Raw genomic sequence first — 19,690 nt, 5'->3', positions numbered from 1 at the left:
ATCCACTTTTGCAAATTCAGTGTTTGTGCTAATGTGAGCACTGATTAAATACTCTTGCTCTCTATCTGAATACGAATTTCTTGGGTAAAAACTTTGTGCGAATGTGAGTTTTTCTGTGGCTAAAGATACACGTCAGTTAAGAGTGCTAATCCGCTATTCACTGTTATTTTATATCATTAGCATAACCAGTAAATATAGTTAGACATGTTGTCGCACTGTAGACAATATTTTGTTAATGATGTCATTTAATGGCACAGCTTTGATGTAGAGATTGACAGCCAAATACGTTTTCTAACAGATGATGCGAAGATCCCGTGCAACAACTAGCAAAGTTGTTAAGTACAGAGACGATGACTCCGACATGTAAGTACCATTTATTGATTTACAGCAGTCATTTAAACAAATTGCATGTAAGAAGTTCATCAAATCAATCGTTAATCACAGGATAAGGAACGCTATCGCATTGAGAGAGTGCAAACCTCTACCACGGCTCCTCCAATTTTTGGGATGTAGTAGGTTATGGCCTAAAGCAAAAAGATATACTGACATGGTGGAGGTTTGTGCCCTCTGACTGCTTTCTCTCGTTATGCATTACAACTACAATTATCAGTGACAATGTATGTATAACGTATGGTGAATGCTTTATGAGACAAGGCAAACCTGTGGAAAAATATCACGATTCAAGAGAAAGTGCCAGATCTATTGCCGTAATATAATTTGTTTATTTTCCACTCCCATCAGGTCCTTTTCTCAAACAATGAGTAGTAGTGAAGAGGAAAGTGAGGAATGGTGTCCACCAGAAACAAAATCTAAAGTACCCAGAAAGGCTGTCGGTGCTGATGCAACAGAGAAGAAAGCAGCTGCCAAGAGCACTGTAAAACCAAAGCTGCCAAAAGCTCCCAAAGAACATAAAGAACCAAAGCCAAGGGCACCACGCAAACCCAAAGCAGAAACAAAAACACAGGCCAGTACAGCTGTCAAAGATTCTGGTGTGTCTGGTTTGGCTGGCACAAAGAGGAAACAAAATGATATTAAAAACAAAGGAGACAAAGAGGAGAAACAAATGGATGATTCAGTGGGAGGAAGAGCTGAGGGAAGTAGACCAAGCACCAGAATGAAAGAGGAGGTGAGATCTGCACACACACACAAACATACACAAACAAATACCCAAACATTCTTTCTGTATACTCTAACTACATGTTTCTTTCTTTTTTTGATAGAGAGTGTCCTTCATTGTGGCAGACGCCCATGCAGACAGATGGGCAGATGAGGGGCCATCTTTAGCTGGACTTAAAGCAAAGAAAGAGGAAGAGGAGGATGAGGACTACACATTTGATGAGCCGTCTCTAAAGAAACTGAAGACTGTTGGTCCCTGTCTGGGACAACCAACAACTTTACCACCAGCACAAGCACACGCTCTGAAGAATGAGCTCAATATGAGCTGGGACTTGATTGAGGTATTGCTGCGTTTTTTTATTTGGTGGGATACATGCGTAAATATCAGCAATGTATGTGCATGTTTTTTTTACATTTATATTTCTACCTGTGTTAGCTAAAGTTAGACAGTTAACTACCCAGATTAACGTGAATAAACTTTGAGACATTACACATTTTTGCAATATTAGAACTACATTTAAAAGTGGGGTTTTACGATGAATAGAAAAGGAGTATATGGGAAATGTCAAGCGGTAGCTTAACATTTACCTGCTCTCTCTTCTTTCCCAAACTACTATGAACACAGAGATCATCCATAAAAACAATAATGCAAGTTATTCAATACAAGAGATTCAAAGAGAAAGTTAGATGCCTGTTTCTAATGCACACCTAAATATCTAAATTCTCTCCATGTTGTATACACACCCACTGGTGTGATTTAAATTTAAATCAAACTGGCAGTTGAGTTATTAAGTAATTGTAATTCAGTTAGTATTTGACTCCTTGTTAACGGTTTACTTGCTGTTTCTGTATATGCAGTAGCTGTACTGTTATACTGTCTGTGTATCTCTTTCCTCAGCTTTTGTCCACCCTGACATGTGTGGAGAAGTGGGTTTGCTTCAATATCATTTCACTGCTACGCGAAGAAAACACGGTGCCATTCATGGTGCGCTACCGCAAAGAGAAGATCAATCATATGGATGCTGATGCAGTCCGTGATGTCCAGCTGGTATATGAGGAGTTATGGTAAGAAACTTCTTCAGTTAAACAACATAAAAAGAACTAACACCTTTTCTCCACTCATACTCTTCCTGCACACATCATAGCACAAAAAAAGCACATTTAGATATGGAGATTCAGGTCCAGTATGTAGCAACCTTTAGTTGAGAAAATCTGAGGTTATTTCCAGACATTGGCCACTAGATGGTGCAAGTGTTCCAGCTTTAAGACCTGAAACAGTATGTAATTGTTTTAATCTTTTACTTGTGTACTGCTTGATCCTGTGTGTGTTTCCTTTTTGTTAATGTATGTGTGTGTTTTTTTCAGTTCGCTGGCCAAGAAGACCCAGTCTGTGATTCAGACTCTTAGGAAGGATGGAGTTTTGACATCTGAGTTAGAACAAGACCTGAGGAGGTGTCGATCAGCTGATGAACTTGATCATGTGGTCAGAATCACATCTTTCATCTAGCAGTATTATTAAATTACATTTAAGTCCTCCTTCAGTCATCTAATTTGAGTGTGTTTGTCTTTGTTTGCAGTATTCTCCCTATAAAAAAGGCAGTAAGCTGTCAAAGGCTCGCAAAGCTAAAGCACTTGGCCTTGAGGAGGCCGCCTCTGCACTCATGGACTCGCCACACACGATGGATTTAAGAGCATGGGTAAAACCTGATACCCAAGGTAAGGCATAAACCCTAAATGATGAGTTTTGTTGAAACTGACTCTAACTTGGCTTGTAAGGTCAACTAATTTCTCAGACAAGCTAACATAAAAGTACAATTACATTTGATTTGAACTATCAACGCCTTTTAGAAAAATATATTTACACCTTGTAGAAGAGCTCATTAAAAGTCTGTTTTGATAAACTGTATGCTCATGTGTTTGTTTGACAGGTCTGTCATCAGTGGAAGAAGTCGCTACAGGTGTGGAACATATCTTGGCAGATATGATAGCTAAAGATCCTGAGACACTCACCTACGTAAAAACCTTGTGAGAACACAATGCATGCACACATATCAAGTTGTTTTTGATGTACATGTGACTTAAAGGTGACTGTTTGTATTTGTGGATCATCCATACTTCATCTCATACTTAATCAAAGTGTCTTTTATCTCAATGCTTTGTCTCTGCATCCCCCTAATGCTGTGTCAGGTGTGAGAACAACTTTGTCACGATGCAGTCCTCTGTGTCGAAGTCAGCGCAAAAGGAGAAAGAGCAGGAGAACCCGGTACAAAACCACAGAAAACCAGGTGCCCAGCAAAACAAAAACACGGACATTGACAAGTTCCACCTCTACTTTAAATTCACCTGCAACATTGAGCGCATTCAACCCCACCAGGTAGGTCCTAGTCAATGTCAATCTTTATTTACATAGCACTTTTCATATAGATAAAATATAACACAAAGTGCTTCACATAACCCCCACCCCCCCACCCACACAAATACATTCTTAAGATACAAACAAACGCCTCACTATAACCAAAATATTATATTTATATATGTTTTATGAAATAAATAAAATATAATACAATAAAAGTGTTAATAAAATCCTAAAAATAAACAATAGCAGATTTCTATACATACATACCGCTTTATCCTCTATCCTTACATGCAAACTCCATGCAGAAAGGCCCTTCTACTGACCAACTCTTGAACCTGCATCTTTTTTCTGCAGGGCAACAGTACTAACCATTATTCTGCTGTGTGCTCCTAACAAGCACATTTAACTGATATTATAAATAAGGCAAATTGATAGAGCTGGCAATCAAAAGAAAGAACAGATATGGTCATTTTGTGTAATAAGCTGTAATAAAGTGTATTTTGACTGATAGTCCCAAAAACACACGCACACACAGCATCTGTTTATGTTTGTGCCATTTCTGTCTGCTATCTGTGTGTCGCTTCTGAATGCTGGTGATGTCAGTCACAGTTAGCCTTGTCTGTGTCTCCACATTTGCCCCTCCTGTGCCCTGCTCTGCCTCCTCTGCCCCCCTTCTGTCCCTCCAGTGACTGGTGGGTTACTCAGAGTTGGTGCCGAGCCTCATGTGTCACCATAACTTCCATCACCCGCTGCCTCTCTGCCACATCACACTCTCTAGCAACCGCGCGCTGCCCTGCAGTCATACAATCACACACACATACATGCACGCATGCACACTTGCTCTCACACACAAGCGCACCCAGCAAGTCCCCTCATTCTCTCCTCTTAACATATGTGACATGTCCCCTGCCGACATGCCATTGGATTAGGAAGCTTTGATTGACAGGCGTTCTCTTGTAGTGACAGTCACTGCTGCTGGGCGCACAGGCGGACACGGGTGTGGAGTGGAAGTAAAGGGAGGGAGAGAGTGAACAGATGAGCGTTGCTAAGGTACATCTGTCACTTCACTTAGCTCTTTTCCCTCCCTCCCTCTTTTCCCGAATAAGCCTCAGTTTTCCAATCTCCTCCACACCTCCCCTCCGCTCTCCTTTAATTTGATGACTCGCTTTTGCCACAAAGTATTAATCCACAAGCAGCTGTGACCCTGCTAGCTGTCGGACTCCGGCTAAAATGAACCTTTTCTGCCGCCAAGTTGGCGGGTAAGAGTAGCAGGTGTGAGATGTGTTGTGACAGTAGGCATGTGTGTGAACATACTTGCTCAAGTATTAAATTAAAAGGATGGGAGATTGTTTGAAGGCAACAGTGAAAAGATGTCATATTTGAGCCAGTGAACATGCAAGTTCACCTGTAGATTGTAGAAAGTTAAGACATTAATATTGATTCTGCTGATATTTAAGATTGTTTGTTAATCAAGGGAGATTTTTTAAATCCATAAAATGCTTTGCCTGATTATTGTAATTTGTGTCAGTTGTTTTATCGGTCCAACTTTCCAAAACTCAGAAATGCATAATCAAACTAGACAAAGAGTTATTGTTCTTCTTCTTAAGGAATCATTCATTTGAAGTAATTTAATGTTACTACATATAAAGCACTGGCATTCAACGCGTCTTTCATTAGCCATTTCACATATCTACTTGAGATGATTAGCTTTGATTCAATTCTGTCAGATTTGATTTGAAATCTTCGAGGGGTACACGTTTAGCTTATAGCTATTAGCAGCTGGTACGCTTTTCAGTGTGCCAGACCGTATTTGTTGAATGTGAAGTGGGCTACTTTTAATGCGATTTACACTGTGATCAAATGGTAGTTTATCGTTCTTGTATGCGTATCCCCTCCAGTAGAGCTCAAGTAGATGGAACTGTTTTGTCAATTAAACACTTGTTTTTGATGAACGGGTGGAAGAAACACATCACATTATGTGCAATGTCAGTCTCTCACACCAATACTCAACTGTGTGTGTAATGTGTATTTGGGTTCAAGTCATATCGGGTCCTCATAAGATGTGATAGTTTTGTACCACTACTTGTGTTATACTGGTGCTAAACATACAATGTTTAAATATAAAATAGTGTGAATCATCCAGAGTTTACAACAAAAATACAGTTGTAAGCACATGATTATCTCTGCACTTGGGTCCGATCTGAAGTTGGTTGGCCCATTAACATCCAAGACCTATGTTCATCAAAATGTTGTGTTATTAATTTTGGATAAAATAAGAGTGTAAATGGGACTCAAGGAGTGCAGAGATATTCTGAACTTGTTTAAATTCCAGGTACGAAGAGAGCTTGTTCTCTCTGAGCAGCCAGTATATTTATATAAACAATGAGTGCATCATACTAGAACAGGGGTCTCCAAACTTTACTATGAAAAGAGCCATTTTTGTCCCCTCTCCACCCAAATAAAATTAATCTGGAGCCACAAAACCCATTTGACCCATGAAATTAAGATTATATCATAAATATATTTTTATACAGATATACAATATACAAAATAAGAGTTTGTTGCATTAAGAACTACAAAAATAAAAAAAATATAAAAATAAGAGTACAGTACAGACAGGACATTGGATGTGATGCTCAAGATATTAAAACTATTTTATCATGTTGATTTCTAAATAAGAGGTGTTCACTTTGAATGAAAAGAATGAATATGAAATAAAAATAACCTTTGTTTTAATTCAATGTTACGTCAAAGGAGCCACAACAGGAGGGTTGAAGGGCCACATATGGCTCTAGAGCCGCAGGTTGCAGACCCCTGTGCTTGAATATGATCCCATGTAACGTTTTTACATCACACACTTTATGTGACAGTTTCACTGTTTATCAAGATATTTTTATGGCCTGTGTAGCTTTTTTCAACCTTCTTGCACCAGTACAGCTAGGCCATACCTTTTTTGGTAAGGCAATCTATAAAGTATATTTAAGGATTTTATTTGTACAAATCTGCCGTGATTCTGTGTATTGCCATCTGTTTGTGTATCCTTGATATACTGGATGGTTAATGTATGTGTTGATAACAGTATTCCTCTAAAGAAACGATGAGACGGACAAAGAGACAGATAGAGAGAGGACAGTCTTTGGCTGACTGCCCTCCCTTGAGGGCTGGTGGGAGGATGAAAGAGGATGAAGGAGCAGACAGTGTGTCTTGTCTTGTCAGGGTTTGGCCAGCACTTGGCTACCTGTCACGTGTGGCCCATCCAACATGCAAACACACACTTCTCACATCACCCTTCCTCTCAGATCAGTCTCTGTATCCGTCCAATGACCCAATGCAGGCAGAAACTGAGAGGCGAAGAGATACACATCATCAACACAGACAACAGCCAGCTGTCAAAAAAAAAACGGCAAGACCCCATACTGCACCATGCCAGTTTGGCAGTCATGCTAAGAAATTATTCATTTGAAGTTTTTGACAGTTAAATTACAGGATGCACAGGAAAAGTTTATTTTTTGGGTATATGTTTAGGCTTTATGGATTTTAAGTGGTGTTAAATTGTATTTCCTAAAATTGTTGTCATTACACAGGAAACAACTGGAAGGATTGCTAATGATCACATTACGTTACACCAAATCTACAAAAATACTTATGAACAGAGATTTTATCCACTCGGAGTGTTTTGTGTGTGGCAACAATTGGTTGTCGTTTCTGTTTTATGTGATTACTTAAAGTCCCAACTTCGATTACCAAAACACTGTGCCCTCTGTCACATCCCTGCCCTCTCTCTCTCTCCCTCTCACAAACTTTGGTAATTTATATGTGTTGAATTAATTGTACACCTGTCTTTTAGCATCGCCTCATACTTTACTATGTTGTACTTGGCACATGCAAGCAGTGGTTTAGGGAGTGCTTGGTTTGATGCAACTATGAAGCTATGGTGCTTCACTCAATGTTGTGTGCTTTGCCACAGACATGGAAACAAAACACTACTATACTGAGAAACACGGAGAGTCATGGCTTCATCAGCATTGTGTGAACTTATTTGACAGTGGTTCGAATGTAGCATATTTTTTGTTTCGGTACTTTGACAAGCAATAGAACATCTAATCACTGTGGGACTTGGTACTCTTTCTTAATATTTTGAAACCTCTCAAACCCGGTTTATGAATCATTTGTCTTGAACACTAGAACTTCCTTGTGACATTTTCTCCCCCAAAAGCCAATGTTTTGCTTTACAGGTCCCACTTATTTTTGCTTTTCTGTTTCATTTTTTTTAAAGTCATTTCACAGCATTACAGTTTCTGAATCAGTTCATTTTCTTGCAGTTAAACAAATAGTTCATAGATTGTTCTGTAGCTGTCATTCTGACTGTTGTGGGCAATATAAGGTTTTGTACTTGTGTAAAATATTATATATATATAACATTGATTATTGAACTAATATGTAATTTCTGAATGGTCAAAATGACCACAATGGCTATCCTTAAATTCTGGTTCAGTGTTCATCATCATCAGCGTGGAATACTTGGCAATCATGAAATGTTTTAGCGAGTTTTGTATTTACCTCTTTAATTTGACTTGTGACTTTTTCTAAGACGTTTGTCGTTCCTTGGACAGAGTGTTAAACTTCATTGCTTTGATGAAGATTGTTTAAGAAATAACATCACAGTCAGCGTAGCTGCCTGGAGCAGAGAAATGCCAACAGAAGAGAAATTTTACTTTCATCATAATTCGAAAAAGCTTGCTGCGTTTATTCTTGCTTCTCAATGCCATTAGCTGTTTTTTTGTGTGTGAGCTGCACATGGGTGCAGCACATCTGAGGGTGCTGCTGAGTGGTAATGGTTGTGGCACTTTGTGTGTGAGTGAGATTTGGGTTAGGTGGGGGTAGGCCTTGCGGTCTCAGCACTGATGGTGGCACAGTGGTGGCATTTGTCAGCTTGCTTCTTCCGCTTGGGCTCCAGATTGACGTCTTTTTTTCTTGGTCCTGTTCTGTGGCAGGGTAAAGGTTCCCCGCTGAAAAGGTCAGACACTTACTACTGTTTGCTTAACAGCATGTAACAGTTCCTCTGAGGGGGGACCAGCACATAACAGGCATGGCCACAGGACACACTCCTATGCTCATCACTTTTACTTTTTACACATGTATAGAGAGTTTTGCCTTTATGCTTATGTGTGCTGGTTATGAAAAAAACATGCCATGCATACAAATGATTAATAATCTATTTGTGGTGCAAAAACAACCAAATATTATGAACACAAAGATAATCAGATTAAGATTATAATGTTTGTAGTTCAGAAATCAATTGAAATTCGGCTGAACTTTAAACAGTAGGTGATTATTTTCAACTGTAGAAACAAAGCAATGCAACAACAATTATAACAAAAATATTACAAATATAGAAATAGACCCACATTAATGGAGCAATTTTCTGTTTGCATTTTTACTGCTGCCTGTGTGAGTTGTTGCCACTCTTTTATCCATGTTCTAATAATAAGATTTATTATATTGCATTAACCATGGGAACTCTCTCTCTGTGTTTGTGTGTGTATGTGTTCAGACCCTGGCAATTAACCGCGGGGAGAGTCTAAAGATTTTGACAGTCAAGGTGAACATTCCTGAAAGGGTGAAGAGTGACTTCACCAGGTGGTGCATCAACAACAGGTCAGAAACACAATAATACACAAATAGCTTTGCACACACCAACTTTTTATTGTATTACTGTCTTCCATTTATAAAAGTTCTCCCTACAATACACAGGGAGAGATCAAAGATTTGAGTGTGTGGCAGTTTGTTACAATAATCACTAAACTGCAGATACTTTGTCAAATTAGTAGATATTTGGTATGAAATGATTTAATCAGTGAATGAGTACTTGATTGATGTTGAAAAACTGAATATTAAATTGCCTTTTAACATGGCTGGCATGAAGGCTCCTCACTATTATAAAATCCAGAAATTGGGTTAATTCTTTTTTTTTTTTAGCAGAGATTTTTGGAAATCCTTGGAAATAATTGAGTTGAATTACAAAAAGAAGATAAAGAATTTGTAATAGATTTTTGTTCCCCAAAGAAAGTAGTGTTAAAAGAAGCATGTCTTTGAAAGTGGTGTTGGTTTGAGGTTAATGAGCAGGTTGTGGAAACTGTACAAGTTCAAAGCATGTCTGTTTTTATAGTTTGTTTTTATCACTGAAAATCCAAAATCCTCATTCTCTTCACTGTTTTGGTACAGGTGGAGGCCAAGAACATTTGTGAGAGAAGAGCTTCATGTTATCATCAAGAATGCAGTGGAGGACTCTTACAAAAGGCTTATTATTCCTTTCCTCACCAGAAGTTACAGGTATTTTATATTAGTGTTTGCTTTAAGGCTTTTCTTTACTTGATGACCACTTGTTCATTGACACTCTCACTATATGCCTCTTTTTGCCCCGTGCTTTCATTTTTGACTCTTTGTTGGAATTCATTGCTTTTCCCTGTCTTTGCCCCAATTTTTATTACTCTTTTTTTTTTATGTCCTCTCTGTAGGACTAAGCTGACCGTTGCAGCAGAGAAGGAATCAATTGCCTTGTTTGTGCGGAACCTCCGCCAGCGCCTGTTGGTGTGTCCAGTCAGGGGTTGTGCCATCCTGGGGGTGGACCCTGGCTTTAGACATGGCTGTAAGCTGGCAGTCCTCTCCCCAACTGGTAAGTAAACTCATATTGTACTGGATAAAAAACATCAGCTCAACTACCTACCTTTCTTTCTGAATAGTTCGAGTAATGAATCTACATAGTTGTTTTTACTTTACTATACTCCTAATAAGAGACCTTCTTCTCCATAGTGCATAAAAGGAAGGAATAATCAAAGTACAGCTATAAGGCTGCAAATATCTCAGTCACTTGAACTGAAGCTTCACGTATGTATTAATACTTGAAATGAGTAGTAGAATCACCAATTTCTATGAAAAAAGCAGAATCAATGTATTTTATCAACAATCCCTGATTAGTCACATATTCAAGGTTTATTCAAGGCCAAGTAAAGCCTATACATTAATGGCTAATGTGCTATATTTTCTTATCTCTGTCTCACATCTCATGTCTGAGCCTTGTACATGCTTTGGTCACTTCATTATTTATGATTCAAGCTAGTGGAGAAGCATTAACACACACATTATAGATACCGTCTGTCACTACCACTGAGGTGTGTGTGTGTGCACATCAGAGACGAGATACCAGCTGGCATGATGATACTGGTGGATCGACAATGTTTGTCTTTTTAATGTGTGTCTTCTGTACTGTACTGTATGTCTCAGCATGCCTCACAGTATGTGTGGCCGCACACTGTGCCCGCCCTCTGGGTGACTGATTGTGTGGCCACAAGTCACGCTGACACACCTACAACAGACGGACACCAGCATACTACGGTTTGGTGGGTCTTAGCTCACTTGACTTCCTGTCTGAGTTTTCCATTCACGTTTGCATTTACTACACCTCTCCTCTGAGGAAGCAGGAACCGGACAGAGGATGGATTCCTGTGGAGGATTAATCATCACAGATGTGGAGTCCATAAATTATTAAATTCATTTTAGCATTCTTTCTTCATAGGATATACAGTACAGTTGAAAGACACTAGCTTAATAGTCCATAGTTGACTATGTTGAGCTCCCTCTTGTCATGTATATCAATTGTTTTCTCCTTCCGTTTATCTTCATCTTTCTGCTCTCAGGACAGATACTCCAAACTGATGTTGTCTACCCACACAACTCAAACAACTACAGAGAAGCAGACAAATTGTGCCACCTCATGATCGAATACAGGTACTGCTGCTTTGGTTGCAGTTCCTTGATTGCCAGTAGCTTATAATCAGGGAGAGTGAATGTAACTAACCTAATAAGGCCATTGTCTTTCTCCCTGCTTTCTCCTAGCTGTACCAAGGTTGTCATTGGCAATGGGACAGCATGTCGTGAAACTGAGTCATTCTTTGCAGACCTCATCTCTAGGCGCCGCTTTCACCCTCTGGATGTGTCGTATTGGTAAGTTCTTTCACTAAGTGCAGGCTGTAACGGGGGTTGATTTATTTTGATCCATGACATAGTCTGATTTATTGCATCATGTGCTGTAATTAACTAATATTCCAGAATACTTAATGTGTTATTTAGTATAGAAAAGAAGACTTGTCACTTTTAAATACTTAAAAATATCAAAGACATCATGAATACACTTTCACTGTAATTTTTCAACCATTTGAAAAGAGTTAATGCCACAGTTCAATCTGCCATTGTCAAAGACGGGTAGATTGGTGCCTATGCAACAATGGGGCAATGACAATGGGCTGAATAGTGATGCCAGTCAGATCAGGAATGATGGTGAGAAACTAAATAAGAAATAATGGTATTTGTATAAATGAAATCAGATTGTTGAGAGGAAAAAGTGTGTGAACAAAGGGGGTCAGGAATGTGAATGGCTAAAGAACAGAAGAAAAGATGTGGGAGTGGGGAGTGGGAAACAGCGAGACACAGATGGAGAGAAGACAAATTGTAATATGTCCCCCAAGCGAACATTGGCTATTACAGCCATCTGGACTTTGTTCCACTTTGGTCCAATTGAAGGTTGGTGGTGCGCGTTTCTGTCTGTGAATAGGACAGTCTACACTTCAGAATACAACAGCACAGAACCTCTGTCCAAGCATAATAACCACTGGCTGCTCCTCGCTCCGTCTCCCACTCTCTCTGCTGAGTTCCATGTGTGTTTGTTGACATGAGGTTAGCAGTGGGACCACAGTCTAGAACGATACGGAGCTTTGCGTGGATGTGTGTGTATTTAAGAGATTTCTCAGTATTTTTTAGTTCATGCACACATGCACTTTTGAGAGGTCAAAGATTTTGCTTAATAGCCCAGGTATTTGCTTAACAGTTACATTTCTGTCTATTTGCAAAAAAATCAATCCAAAATAGGTTTTTATTAAGCTAACATCCACTTAATTATTTTCAGAGAGACTATTTGAGTATCTTCAAAGCAGCAAAATGTCCCATCTTGATATCGTGTCTCTTGTTCCTTCTTTTGATGCAGATGTTGGTATTGATACATTTCACAACATGTCAGAATGTTGGCCTTTTTGACAGTTTGATGTGGTGTTGAAGCTGGCTGAATGTCCTTTGTCACCTATTATGATTAACTGTACTCTAAAAGCAAGCCATAGGAATATGGTTGTTGTTATCCAGGCGATATTTCACTGGGGTCATGTGGTCTCACTTTGATTTGATTTGCTGATGAACTTACAGAAACCTAGATGTTTAAGCCGAGTCTGTGAGTGCCTGCTTTAAATTTGAATTACATGATTTTCTCTTGTTTGTGGCATTCTCCATATTCCTGTCCTCTTTACCTCTCTCCCCCCCCCCTCCCCATTATCTCTCCCCTGTATAGATTTCTTAAATAAAAGTACAATCGATTAAAGGTGCTTTTGAAATGCACTACAAAGTCCAAATGCTACTCTGGGGTCCCCCATGTACAGTGTGTCTTTGAAATACAAGACTCTGAAATATGGACCCACTTTGCATTAAAGTGTTGGACGCACTTTGTACCACATGTGATACCTTGGTCGGGTTGACCCCAGATAAAAATGTTCAGGTCCACTGGAGAGCAATAGGACAAACCAAAAAATGTGTTACACAAATCGCATATTCTCAATGTTTTATTAATGTATCCCTTAAAAATCACTTGTGGTTTTGTAGTGATCTTGAATGTTTTAACAAAGCCTAGCTTCAGTGTACTTATTTCATTTTAAGAAGAGGCCTTTATTTGTTGTGATCAGTCATTGGTTAATTGTTTAAAGCTATTAAGATATACACTGTTTGTAGCAATAAATTAAGTGTATATATTTTGAATAAATCATCAAAATTATTATAAACTACAAATAATTACAAATTACAAACTCCTAATAATTTGTGGTCTGCTAATTTCTGCTCTGCTGATATAAAATGACAGGCATGAATTTCATTGGTCAGCTTGTCATATTTTATTGAAAATGGATTTATACATTGTGCAGTTATTATATCTGAATACACACTGCTCCCTAGTTGTTGGAAAATCTGTTCTTGATTGCCCCAATTTAATAACGATTATTAAATGATCACAGATTCATTCTAATTTATACAGAGACCTTCTCTTTGTCTTTACCCCGTCATATGGTTGTCATTAATTGTATAAACCACCCGCTTTTGAGGTAGCGGTGAAGTAGTTGAAACTAGTACATGGCTGCTTTGTAACTTAATTAGTAATGTGTGTTTATTTACTTCATTTTTGACAGATATGTCGATTAGAAAGGAAAACAGTGGTAGATGACCGGCCTCATGGAGGGGCAGTTGTTGATAACTGCGAGGGTCTTACTCCCCTGCTGACTGACCTAGAGCTGACCCTGACCTGCCATTAGGGAAACCTCATTACTACAGCAACAAACGTGATGGCAATGACAGAGAATAGCTATGTAGCTTCAGAAACAGCAAGGGGTCTTAGTGCTTGCTGTGAATGTCCCCAATATAATTAATTGACCCAGTTTCTGGTACACTTTGTGATATTGTGGGGTTCTTTACATACAGTGTAAGCATTATATTTGGTCTTACTGAAGTTTTTTGAAAATGAGAAAATGTTTCAGACACCCAATGCTTCTAGGAAACAGGTTCACTCATGAGCAGACGGTACAGCCACCTTGTGCAAAAATGTCGATACTGTCTTGTCAGTCTCGGAGTGACTGACTCCACCAACTTTTCCCATTTCTTTCAGTGTTTTTAGCTTCAGATTCACGTGTTTGTTTCTGCACTTTCTTTTAAATCCTCAGCCAGTAATGGTGCATTTGGAAAGATGGATTTTATGTGTGTGTCAGAAAACACTTGGTTTTCACTGTTATTTCAGCAAAAGTAGTTTTTGATTTTCAGGATTTTTTAATTTGTGGGTAGCAGCCAGTAAGATTATGACACTACCAGTGTTTAAAAAGTTTTCTTTTCAGTTTTTTATAGATGTATGTATATTCCTCTCCTCTGCTTTCTGACAGTGCATTAGTTCATTTAAAAGACCTCGGCCTCATTTGCACCGTCTGCTTCCTGTCTCCCTGCGAACCTTCATTCTACCACCCCCACCCTTGTCCACCCATTCTTCTCTACTTGCTTCTCTCTCTTTCCCTCTCCCTCTCTGTCCTTCTGCCTCAGTGCTCAGCTGGAATGACAACCAGAAATGAAAGCCTGTGGGACATCCTTACATCTGTGCGTGTACGCGCACTTTTCAGTGCCTCAGTCGGTCCTGTTTGAGTAGCCTCATCGCACTCTCTGAGTCACCTCTTTCATAATTTGTAATATGTGGCCTTTTTTTAAAAGGCATCCAAACTAACGCACATATTTGTGTATCTTATATTAAACAATAGTATTATATACTGTAGGTGGGACAATAGGTTTGAATATATATAAAGGCTTGTCACTCTGTTGGTCAACCAAATTATTAAATGACTACTCCCCCTATGCCCTCACTAACAAAAGTAGAAGGAAGTAGAAATACAGAAAAAAGTGAAGGTCGTATTTGGAGAAAATGTACTGCCTTATGTGCTGCAAAAGAAACCAATGCCATACAACGATTTACATAGCAAAACTACACATATAGCAACTTATAGCAAAGACAGATTGACAAAAAATCCCCACCAGACTCGGATCTTCATCTGCCTCTTAGATTTATAACAAAGTAACCCTACATGATAAAGTCTGAGTAATGCCTCCATCACTGACCCGCATCCTGCTGTACATTATACAGCATGAGGTATTATTTAACTGACAAGGTTTTTCTGTGCTTGCGATGGCCCCCTCTGAATTCACATCAGGTTGTCTGCCATACAGCTGTGTCTCAATAATTTAAAGACCTCATGCTGGATGTCATTTTTTTTACAGATTAGTTTAAACCACAACACTTGCGTCTCTTTGGTACTCATTATCCACTTACTACTTACATGTAATGTTAATACTTTTCTGTGTTATTGGGGGCTTAACCCTCGTATTTACTAGCGGTGTGTATATACGTATCAAGGCATGCATTGTCTTGGCTTATAAGTATAATTAACAGTGGACTCAACATGAATACATGGGTGTGTGTATGTGTTGTGTTTATTATTTTTTGTATAAAGTGTGGTAATTGTGAGATCCGCCTGTCACCTGTATGAATTGACTTCCATTTGTCTGTTTTTGCTGTGATTATTTGACATTACAAAACATTTTGCTGCTTAATTGAACAGTTTTTAGAGAAACAGTGTTGATGATACACACATCAGCTGAAGGCGAACAAAAATGACATCCAATTTCTTAACCACTTGCTTGGTCATTTCTGAGATGACTGACCTGACTACTCTTTTTTTTATGAGCACACTAACACATCCTTGAGGGCCTTCAAGTCACAAGCCTTACAGTATCTAGTAGTTGTATTATTAGTTGATTTATTACAATGCAGTTGTAGGAAATTCCTCTCTCCCATCATAATTGTCATCATTGTCATCATCATCATTAATGTTGTACTCTTTCTTGAAGTAGTCGTCCTTCTCTCTTGACTGGTTCGTACTTTGAGCTGTCTGAGGACAGTACAAGCCATTACAGTGGGAAACATACGCAAATAGCCAACAGTGTACATTTGCACTTGTACAAGCTCACAAGTCCTTGACCGTCTTGCCCTTTAGCCCACTCCTCTTGGGATGAGATCATAATTACTGGCTAGCTGATGGACCTGGAGGACAGTAGTGTAGACTATAGTTGGTGGTGTGTGTAGTTAAGGGTGTGTGTATCCCCCATCATGACCTGTGTCCAGGCACGCTTCCAGGGCCAGGCTGAGTGAGTGATGAACACACAGTGGCAGGACCAGTGATGACTGAGTGAAATCCAGGCACTTGGGCCTCACCCAAGGTCTGAAGGTTGCACAGAAGGAGGTGAAGAGGGATGGATAGATTTAGAGGCATGGGAAGGCCTTGGCTTGAGTGTACCCTCTTTACAAAAGGATGCTTAAAGTGGTTAAATTACAATAAAGGCATTTTCCTTCCTACTGTATAAATATAAGAAGAAATATATTTGTTATTATACCATAAGGGACCTGTGTGCAACCCAAGTGGCAACTGGTAGTGACATCACCCATAAGAATCTGAACTCCTGTTTTGAAGCCTTGAGATCGGTGTTTTGGCCACCACCTGGTTGAAGTTTTGTAACTGGAAATTCACAGACATCACCTGGTCATCTGCAAACAGGCATCTATTGGATGATACCAGCTGTCAATCAACAGTTTCCACTCATGTATGCAAGAGTTTGTCTGTAGAGCCCAAGTGACTGACATCACGCAATAACAAAACAACGTGATTTTCTCAGAAAGCTGTGCTGTTAAAATCATACACATATACTGTATATGCAGCAGTATATATATACCAGGTAATATGCCAGGCAACTTGTCTCTTCACTGGCTTCATAATGTGTGAAGATGGTGGATAGATGTTGTGCACCAGGATGCCAAAACAGACGGGGGGGACAAGCAAATGTGAGAACATTTTACCAGATCCTCAAAGATCCCAAGAAACGGGAGAGTTCAATCATTGCATAAACATTTTCAAACATGCATAAACAGAATCTAACACTTCTTACTTAAATATCTTGGTTATTTTACATGTTTTATTGGATTTTCCAAGTGCTCTCTATCTGAAGATGTCTGGTAGCTGCTGGTATGAAATCATTTCCTACTTAGCTGTTTCCATGCTCATGAAAAGCACCATTATTAGGGTGAGATATGTTGAGTTTGTCAAGTATTTGATTATACAGTATACAGTAAATTTGAAACCAGTTTTCCAGAAGCCTTTCCTGCCATCATGGCAGTGTATACACAGCTCCATTTCCCTCTAAATGGCAACGTTATTTACACACTTGACATCATGTGCTATTAAAGAAGACCCTAAAGTAGTAAAATGTTTACTAACATTTTAAATCAAGTGACAAGTTAGCTGATTTTCCCATTGAATTCCTATAAAATGAAATATTGTTTAGCAAATAGTGCAATCGACCCTTTGGTGGCTATTCATTATATTCTTTTTTTTTTGGGTTGTCCTCATCTGGTAACTGTTGATTATGTCCACTTTTTCTATACAGTGTTAAGCTGTCTAATTAAAAAGTGGAGATACAAAAATATAGCACAGCATTGTAATTTAGTATGAATTAAATTATTTTGGCTTACACAGGTGGTTTAAAGTGAATATCAACCAGTCTTGTCCATACCACCTACCTCTCCCCTCCCACTATACCTCGTCCATTCTTCTTCCTCTCCTTTTATCCACTGGACAATCTTCCCCAATAGTTCTCTTGTTCCCTGTGATAGTCCTGCATGTGACAATCGTGTGATGAGTCTGTGACACACCTTGTTTATATTTGTGTATTGTATATTTATCAATTTTTGGGGTAGGAGTGTAGCCTTGTGTGCGTGGTGGTGTGCATATGTTTTTTGCCTAACACAAGTGTGGGCCTTTCCAGCTCCCCGATTGACACGAGTGTCTGTGAGGCTTTGCTCTTTTTAGATGTGCCTCACAGTGGCAGTTGAAGTTTTTGTGTGTGTGTGCATGCCCGCCTGCCTGCCTTCTAGCATCTTGCTAGAGACTGACGGCCCATGACACCTGCCACTTGGACGCTTTTCTCTGTGAAAAATGTCATCATCTTTAGACCCGACATGCATGTGTGTGTGTGAGTGTCTGTGAGAGAAAGAGAGAGATGGTGCATTCCTCAATGTGTCTCCCTGAGGTCAAGCTTTGCAGCTGACTGAACAATGGACCCAAGCTGTTTGAGTAGCCAGGACAGATAACTTGTGCGCGTGTGTTATGGTCCGACAATATGAAACGGCTAAAACAGTTAAATGAGTCCAGTAATTTCACACATACACTTTGAGTTGTGGTGTGATACTAGTTTAAAGTTTGGTGTGTCGCGTGTGTGTCGGTCAGTATTAATTGACTACTAGAATTCCCCCCCACGGATTCTGTCACTTCATAGCACCACAGGTTAACTATAGATAACATTTTTCATCTCATAGCATGTTAATTGTGTATTTGTAACTTTTGCGGGTGGAGATATTGTGGCTCATATGGACATAGACATCATTCATATTTTTTATGTTTTTACTAGATAAATTAAAACTCAACTAAACCACACATTACGGCATTATGTTTTAGATAAAAAAATAGAATCCCTTTCATTGTAAAACCAAATGTATCTGTGATATTTCACTTTATATAGCCTCCATATATGAATATTGTCACCCTAATGAAAAATCATCACCAGCTGTAGGTTGAATGTATGATTTAAAGCACCGTTGTTCAATCAAATTTGAATTTGTGTATCATCATACATCAACGTATATTATGATCCTGTTTATCTGTGGCATCTAATGCCAGATGATTTTCACCTCGTTTCAGCTGTACCAGGCATGGTCCAGAGTACAGTAATTCCTCTCTTGCATTAATCTGCTGTGATCCCTCACAGCACAAATATGTCTGCTGTCTTATGTTTTTGTTTTTAAGGCACTTTCTTTACTTTTTTATGTATATATATATATATATGTTTTTTATAACGTCTGATTTTAGCCAGTCTTAGCTGGTCTACAGTAGCAACAAATTCTCCTTCTGAGTAAGCTATCAGCTTCTCGGGGAAAATTAGCAGTCACTGCAAAAATGGACTGTGTATGATTGTCAGAATGCGATCTTGGAAAAGTTGCTTGTTGAGCTCAGCACACAGTCGATGCCAAAAAGAGTTACCTTTCACTAAACTGTTGCGTCCAGCATAGCTGCTTGTGTTCGGCTATAATGACACTTGATTTTGGAAATGTTCTAATCTGCAGTGCAGCCACATCCTTTCAAACTAGACAAAGACTTCTCTCTTACGTATTTGACCTGAATTTACCCTTCAAACCTACTGGCTGACACTGTTGATGAAGTTGCATTAGTTCCATGTCACAAGAGTTATGTTGGGCCCTTTCAAAATCTTGGGTCACGTTCACATTCTCTGAACCCAAACTATACTTTTGTTGGAGCTTTCTGCCTATGAATAAAAGTGTAATGTCGCATGCACTTTTCTATAAACATATTTTGTTCGTTATAATGAATATGTAACTGTCACTTGTCCAACACTTGAAAGTTACAGAGTAAATTGTCCTGTCTGTCCCTGGTCACTCACTTGTCATATTTCCCCCCCTTCCCCCTTCTTTAC

General features: G+C 39.1%; 1 protein-coding gene across 1 annotated transcript in view; it reads left to right on the top strand.

The window, feature by feature from the left end:
* Window positions 1-298: 298 nt before the first annotated feature.
* The window catches only part of srbd1 (S1 RNA binding domain 1), a gene marked incomplete at both ends in the record, with an annotated part of 41,004 nt that continues 21,612 nt past the window's right edge, over window positions 299-19,690 (top strand). Inside the window, 13 exons of the mRNA XM_083898021.1 lie at window positions 299-363; window positions 742-1,126; window positions 1,221-1,457; window positions 2,015-2,181; window positions 2,482-2,599; window positions 2,694-2,832; window positions 3,045-3,141; window positions 3,304-3,490; window positions 9,027-9,130; window positions 9,698-9,805; window positions 9,991-10,148; window positions 11,170-11,260; window positions 11,369-11,476. Coding sequence (XP_083754147.1) covers window positions 299-363; window positions 742-1,126; window positions 1,221-1,457; window positions 2,015-2,181; window positions 2,482-2,599; window positions 2,694-2,832; window positions 3,045-3,141; window positions 3,304-3,490; window positions 9,027-9,130; window positions 9,698-9,805; window positions 9,991-10,148; window positions 11,170-11,260; window positions 11,369-11,476 — 1,964 coding nt within the window. The remainder of the gene's footprint in view (window positions 364-741; window positions 1,127-1,220; window positions 1,458-2,014; window positions 2,182-2,481; window positions 2,600-2,693; window positions 2,833-3,044; window positions 3,142-3,303; window positions 3,491-9,026; window positions 9,131-9,697; window positions 9,806-9,990; window positions 10,149-11,169; window positions 11,261-11,368; window positions 11,477-19,690) is intronic.

This window comes from Microchirus variegatus (genome assembly GCF_963457635.1).
Source record: "Microchirus variegatus genome assembly, chromosome: 11".
Classification (NCBI taxonomy): Eukaryota; Metazoa; Chordata; class Actinopteri; order Pleuronectiformes; family Soleidae; genus Microchirus; species Microchirus variegatus.
This window is presented reverse-complemented; position numbering and strand designations above follow the sequence as displayed.